Source organism: Halichoerus grypus, chromosome 3, assembly GCF_964656455.1.
Source record: "Halichoerus grypus chromosome 3, mHalGry1.hap1.1, whole genome shotgun sequence".
Taxonomy (NCBI): domain Eukaryota; kingdom Metazoa; phylum Chordata; class Mammalia; order Carnivora; family Phocidae; genus Halichoerus; species Halichoerus grypus.
The window spans coordinates 3014967-3022260 of record NC_135714.1 but is presented as its reverse complement, the minus strand read 5'-3'; the positions used below and the strand labels follow the sequence as shown (position 1 = coordinate 3022260).

General features: G+C 59.5%; 1 protein-coding gene across 1 annotated transcript; it reads left to right on the top strand.

Moving 5' to 3' along the window:
• Nucleotides 1–668: 668 nt before the first annotated feature.
• Nucleotides 669–4624, top strand: GPR78 (G protein-coupled receptor 78). The gene is given in 4 exon segments (XM_078068170.1): nucleotides 669–839; nucleotides 841–1249; nucleotides 1879–1963; nucleotides 4486–4624. Coding segments are annotated over 4 exon segments (804 nt in total).
• Nucleotides 4625–7294: the final 2670 nt, after the last annotated feature.

Below are 7294 nucleotides of genomic sequence, written 5' to 3'. Positions count from 1 at the left end.
AGTCTCCTGGTTCCCTGCTTCTGCTCGCCCCCATACCGCTGGGTCACTCCAGTTTGGTGCCAGCGCAGGAGAGGGGGAGGTGCTCGGAAAGGGTCAACACAACCGGGGAGAAGCAGATAGCTTTTTAGCATCCCACGGCCTGTGAGTCACCGCCAGGAGGCTCTGGAGTAGGAGGTGTGACCATTGTAAGGACCGTCCTGGTCTGGGGCAGAACGGCATGGAGCTCCTTCCAGCCGCTGCATGTGGAGGGAAGAAAAGACAAGGCGACTGCAGAGACCACCGTGACTCCAGCTCCCCTCACTCTCCCGCCAAGATTCAGCCGCCGGCCGGTGCCGCAAACGCCTTGGCGCGGGGCGCGGGGCCCGCGAGCGCGTTCAGCACCCTGGACAGCGCCGCAGGCGGTGACCCGTGCGGCCGCGTTGCGCTCCGCCCGCCCGCGACCGCTCCCAGTTCCGCAGCGCAGCGCGCTTGGCCAGCCACCGGGGACCCAGAGCTCGCCACCGCTTTCCGCGCGCCGCTCCGAGCCGTGACGTCGGCTCTGGCCCTCCGGGACTCCAAGAGCGCGCCCGGCCGCCGCGCCACTTTCCCCGCCTGCGGCCGGAGCGGAACCATGAGCGCGGGCCCCTGCCGCCGCTGTTCCGCGGGGCGCATGGCCAGCCGCTAGCGCCATGGGCCCGGGAGAGGCGCTGCTGGCCGTGTCGCTGCTGTCCAGCGCGCTGGGGCTGCTCTGCGGCGCCTGGACAGCCGAGCGGCGCGCGCGCGCCTTGCGCGCTTTCCCGGGGAACCTGTCCCTGGGCTGCCCGCTGCCGGCGGCGCTAGACATGCCCTTCCTGTTGCTCGGGCAAGCTGCGCGGGCGGCCGCCATCTGGGCCCAGCGTGTACCAGGCCGCAGGCTTCCTGGACACCTTCCTGGAGTCCAACTCTGTACTTAGCACGGCGGCGCTGAATGCAGACCGGTGGCTGGCGGTGGGTTTCCCACTCCACCATGTTTGCCCGGATGGCCTAGGTGTGGGGACAGTCATTGGTCTTCAGCGCTCTCCTGCTCATGGCTCCTCTACAGGGGAGCCTACGGGTCCTGCTTGCTCCCCCGGCCGGCGCCCCGCCGAGCTCCACGCTGCTGGCTTTGCACTGCTGTTCCCTGTGCTCGGCCTCCCCTGGCTCAAGATGCTGTGGGTGGCCCAGAGCCACTGCCGGCACTTTGATGTCGACACCATGCAGGGGCTTGTGCTGCCATGCACCTGCATCCCGGGTAGTCGGCCGCGAGTCCCCACCCAGCCCAGGGGGCCGCACCCACTCCTGCGCTCCCCACTGGCGGCTGGTTCCTGAGCCAGCCGCAGGCACCAGCTCCTGCCCCAGGGGTTCCCTCGCTGCGTGGCTTCCCCTGCACGCAGCTCCCAGGTTTCTGCATCTGCTTGTTTGTACTCTCAGTGAGTCCGCACACTGGAAGGGCCAGGTGCTTCTTAGTGTCTGCGTTTGCCTGTGGAGTATGTGCCCACAGTGAGCTTTTGCACAAGCTGTGAGGGCTGAGCCACCGGAGAACGGTGCCCCCCCACCGTGGGAGGAGTCAGTCACTCCTCTTCTGGGCAGGTGGTGTGGATCTGAACACTCCTTCCAGTTTCTGCCCTGCTCCCCCAGTGCCCTTGCCTGATCTGAGGTCTCAGGTCTTGGGGAGGGTCTGCCGGGTTCTGTCTGCTCCCGACTTGGCATGCATTTGCCCCCGGAATCTCTAGCTGGTGTCACTGCTACCCGTTGCCCCTCCTCCCAACTCCCCTCCCCCGATATCTGCCTCTGCCCCGCCCCCAGGAGCTCGTCCCCACCCCTCACGTGCCCTGACTTGTGTCCTCTGTTCTGTCCCCCCAACACTGCCTCAGTGAGCAGAAGCACCATGGCTGGTGGCTGCCAGGCAGATCGGCATCTTCATCGGGTCCTTTGTCATCTGCTTAGCCGCATACATTGTGACCAGGTGGGCCTGGCCCTCAGACCCCTGTCCTGGGAGCTGCTGAGATGTGGGCTTGGCCTCAGCCAGGCAGGCAGGCAGGCCTCTGAGGTCTCCCTGCTGGGGACCTGGAGAGAAGTCCTTCCTCGACACCTGAGGCAGCTGGGGCCTCACCCCAGCTCTTGTCAAAGGCCCTGGGACAGACGCAGCACCAGCCCCACACCCTTGCTATAAATGAGAAAGCTGTCCCTGTCCGGGGAGACAGGCTGGGCCAGGCAGGTGCGGGGTCTGTCTGAGCTGGCATCTGACTCTTTCCAATCTTAGGAAGCCTTTAAAACCAGTTAGGTGGTCTGGGATCAACCCAGGCCTCAGACTCAGCATCCCTTGGGCATGGATTCGGGGATCCTGTGGCCAGTCCCGGCCAAGGCCACTGTCACACTCACCCAGAGCTCTTCCTCTCCTCCCTTTCCCTGGAGACCCTGGCCTGGAGCTGGTAGGAGACTGGGGGAGACCACATGTAAGGGGCCCAGTGGCTGTCACGGTCACAGTCCTGTGGTGAGAGCAGCTGGCTCTGTATTCCTGACGCCGAGATTCCTGGGATTCTCATTCTGTGGTCAGCCTCCCTGGGTGGTCCCCACATCCCATCTTGGGCCGAGACAGAAGGACACCCTGAGGTAAGTGGCTCCTGGAAGGAGCTGATGGTTCTCAGCCTCTGGCCCAGGCTGCCTACCCAAGGGGCAGAGGGGGCACTGGGCAGGGTGCCAGGCTCCTGGGTTTGTTCCAGCAAGCATCTCCTGGAGGCTCTAGGATGCACTGGGAGGTCGACTTGTCTGTTCAGGCTGTCTACCTCCTCGGGTCATTTGGTTTGTTAAGTGTGATAGGGAGGGCACTCATGGTTCCCAAGGGTTGGGGGAGGCTTCTGGAGCGTGTGTGCCAGATGGAGTGGGCTCTGTCCACCCTGTCAAGCTCCTTTGGAATCCACGCTCAGGATGTGAGCCACATGGCTCTTGGCCACCCACCTATCTGGCCCCGGGACAGGGTGGATTTCTCATGGATCACAGGCACCATCGTGCTTCTTCACACGAAACCTGGCCGGTGTCTCATGTTCTTAAACTGCATGTGTGCAGTCATGGGCAGGGCCAACCGTGGCATTGTCCCGTGAACCCGCAATCTCATCGGTGTGGTGTCTGTGCACACATGCGTGTACACATGTGAGTGTGTGTGTGTGTGTGTGCAGGGGAGGGTGCTGGAGTTTCAAGAGCTCCCTCGTGTGACCCAGCTTCAGTATTTGCTTTTGAAATTGTAAATGAATAGCGAGGGAGCCTGGGTTACTCAACCACAGTATGTTGATCGCTAGCTTTTACTTTTATGTCATTTAGGTGTGCAAGGACCCGTGTGTGTATATGTGAGCGTGCGTGTGCACACGCATGCACACGCGTGTGTGGCAGGAGAGCAGAGCCTTAGTGCATACATCGGCAGCCCAGTTTCCACTGTGCGCACTCGGTGACATAGACTGCTCACGCTCTCTTCTCTGTGACGCACGTCACCAAACCCTTTGTGGGAACTGTGGATAAGATAAAGTAGAGCCTCTTATGATTGTCATGAGTGCTCATGAGGTGGTGCATCTCCTTCGCTCACTCACCATTTGCTGAGCGCCTCCTGCGTGCTGGGCTTTGTGCCGGGTTCCAGGTGAGTCCTGCCTCGCTGGGCTCTTTGTCCTGATGGCAGAAGATGCAGGTCAACAGGGGCAGACAGGTGTCTCCAGTGAGGGAGGGGTATTGAAGGATTGAATCTGGGAGCAGCACCCTGGCTCTGTGTTCATCTGCACCCCCATCCCCACCCCAGACTGCACGCTCCTGCAGGTGAGTGTGTTGCACACCTGGGACCTTAATCCACTCTGGCATGTGAATCAATAAAACCCCAGGGTGATAACCAAGAAACAGAAAGGGAAAATCACCGTGTCCCCAGCTCCTTTACCTTCTTCATCCACACCACCACTGCTGGGCTCAAGGTGACTCTGTGATATTTCTAAGCAGGTTAAATCCACCTTCAAGGTGTCCACAGAAGAATCTAACAATGCATCACAGTTCTGAAAACAATTCCCCAGAGAAGATCTCTAACATAGCTGTAGCAATTACAAAATGACCAGAACAAATGCACCACCTTGCAGGGGGAGAGAGACTCTTTCGGGAGGAACAGCACACCCCTCCGTATATGAATGCTTACGGGTTAACCACCCGCCACATTAGAATCTCATCCACGCACGTGGCCATGAGGCTCTGATTTCGTTCCTGCTTCTGACGTGGGGGGTACCAGCCAGGCTCTTTCCACACACTAACCCGGCTGTGCTGCTCCCAAGCTCAGTCCCCCGATGCCCTTCACTGGAGACACGAGCCTAAGGCTCGGAGAGCGTGCACAGGGCCACTCAGCTAGTAACGGCAAGGCTGTCGCCTGTACTCTGTGTTTCTAGAACCTCCCAAACCTCTAGGGCACGGGCGTGTACGTGGGCGTGGTCACCGCCGCTGAACCACCTGCTCAGCTCCCCACAGGCTAGTGAAGTGTGTGTCCTTCGTCACTGTTAGCCCTCCCTGGGGCATCCTGAGCAAGTACCTGAGCTACGGCTGGGCCGCGGCCGACCCCTGCATGGACTTCCCCCAGGTCCTGGCCGGCATCCCAATCGGCTGCTGAGAGTGGGGGCTGCCCCCCACGGCAGCCACTCTGCTCAGCACTGCGGGGAGCCGAGAGAGGCTGGGGTTTCCCTCGGGCTGGCAGTGGGGTGGGGCATTCCCGGTTATGGTCACTAAATGGGCCCACGGGGCAGCGTCCGGGACCCGTGTGCACATCTGTTATAGTTCACAGTTCAAAACTAGAATGGCGCGCAGCGTGTTGTAAGCCCTCTGTAGGGGTGTGTTGTGTGAGGGGTGAATGGACACAGTTCCCTCTCCATTGCTGTTTGCTCGCCTCTTCGGGCCCCAGCCGTCCCCTGCGGAACTGGGGCTGGGCTGCAGGATGGGGGCCCAGCACGTGGTAGGATGGACTCTTGGGGAGGGCCTCGCCCGTGGGCAGCTGCAGAGCCCGCAGTGCTGGCCCCCCAGCCGAGGTCCTGAGTCCCTTCCTTGTAGATACACAAACGCAGAGCTCCTTGGGGCCCATCAGGGCATCAGAGACAGTTTACAGCCTGCTGGAGCCAGCTGGACAGGTTCTTCCCAACCCCTGCGGTGTCATTTGGCGGCTTTGGGCTGATTCTCCAATGTCTCCCCGCAAGCAGGATATATTTAAGTGCTTATAAATTGTAAAGCGCAATTCAAAGAAAACAAATTATTTTTAGGAATGATAATAACTAGATCTGCGGTCGGGAAGAAGTTAAAAACAACAGAAAAACCATCCAGGCAGTTCGAGGAAAGCCACGTTCCAGCTTTGGGCTGGCCGTTGCAGGTGTGAGGGGGTTCACAGGCGCCACGTGGCCCTAGAGCCTGGGGTCCCATGGGCACCCCCCGTGCTTGCAAAGGAAGTTTCGTCTCTATTGTCTTGCATGAAACTCAGAGCCAGGCTGTGAACTTGCAGGCTGAACCCTCTCTCCTTCCTGGGAACTTCTCTTGGGGGGGCGGGGAAGAAGCCTTACATCCATGCGAGGAAATATGTGTATCCTGTCCCCTGGAAAATGCCACAGCTAGGAAGAGACAACATGCATCGCAGGCGGTGACCGCTTCTCTCCTGTTCTGCCTTCCCTGAAGCCACCAGGGAATTTTCTAGAAGACCACTCAGGCACAGGTGCCTCCCGGGTGAATGCCACTAGTTGTGTCCATGCTGCGCATTCTAGAACATTCTCTCACTCGCTATGTTATCTTTCGCCTTGGGTTTGTGGTCTTTTTTATTTTGAAAGATCCTTTTCATGTGCACTTAAATGTATTGCAAAATGGTGTCATGTCCCAAGCGCTGCGAGAATCAATAAACATTTTATTCAAAGGTCTCTTGTTTCTCTGCAAAGGAGAAGGTGCTGCCTTTGCATCAGCCCGAAGCCAGCTACCGGGGAAGTGGGTCCCTGCTGGGCTTCCGAGAAGAGTGGGACTACACTTGCCCCGTCGGGGCTCAGTCCTCCTGCAAACTTCGTGCTTTCCCAGGGCATGCAGCACAGCACACGCTCTGCCGGGGGGCGGGGGTTCCCTAGCTCCCATCTGGTTCCCAGAGGACCTGAGACCCCACAGAGCAGGAACCACTCCCCACCGCGCAGGGCTGGCGACTCCATCGACTCACTTCGTGATGAGACTGTCTCCCCAGCGCCCAGCAGGGGCAGCACCGAGCTGGTTCCGGAGAGCTCTCTGGATGAGTTAGACCCGCTAAGTTCAGGGAGGCGAGGGTTGTCTCAGAGGAAGCTTGGGGAGGGGTGGGGTCTGGGTGCTGCGCCCAGGAGCCTTGACCCTTCAGCTGGGCACCAAAGGAGGGGTGGCCTTCCCCCATCATCGTGAGCCCTGAGATGGGCAACAGCATCTTCTCAGTGGAGGGCCCCAGGCTCACTGAAGTAAGCCACACTGGCTCAGGGTGAGCCACCTGGTGAAGCGACCCATACGGGATGGCAGAGTCTGTGTTCTCTCCGTGACACCACGAGGCTTCTCCCCCAGTGGCTTGTCCTGTGCCTCCACTGCCCGCCCGAGCATCCGAGCTCTTGCAGGCTCAGGCTCTGGCTGCATCCTGCTGGTTCACCTTGTCCCATCCTGATGGTCCAGGTCTGGCCACATGCTGCCCCGCCCCTCTTGGCCAATTATCCCATGGGCGGCTGGGCAGAGCAGGGAAGGGGGAGGACTTACACGGCTCTTGGCCCTGGGAAAGGGTAACCTGCCTGGACTTGCCCCTGCCAAAACACTTGGTGGGGTGTCCTCATCCTCTCTTGGACAAGAAGACTTGGGTTAGAGACAGTTCCTTCCAACTTAATTGGGGAGGAAAGAGGTAGGTCCCAGAGCAGATTACCAAATTCTACCCACTGGGTCCTTAAAAATAGCAATAGCTAACATGACCCTTTCTCTTTCCCAAATCTTAGATGCCACTGGTTTGAAACAGTATCATTATTCCATATACCACTCAGACAAAAAAACAAACCCACAATGAAGGCTGTAATAGGAGATGCCCACACAAATCTGGCCATGTATGCGCTGCAGGCTCAGTGTCCGTGAGAACCTGACCTGCCTGCAAGAGGGGACAGCAAGGAGACTCACATGTTTCCCCTGGCACACGGGGCGGAGGGTGAAAACCTCCCCGAGAATGTGCACCCATCAGCTGGCACTCAGGAAGGGTGGGGTCTGAATTCGCCCTCCCAGCTTGGAGCGGAGACCCCAGACAGGAAAGTCAAAGGGAAGTGCCAGG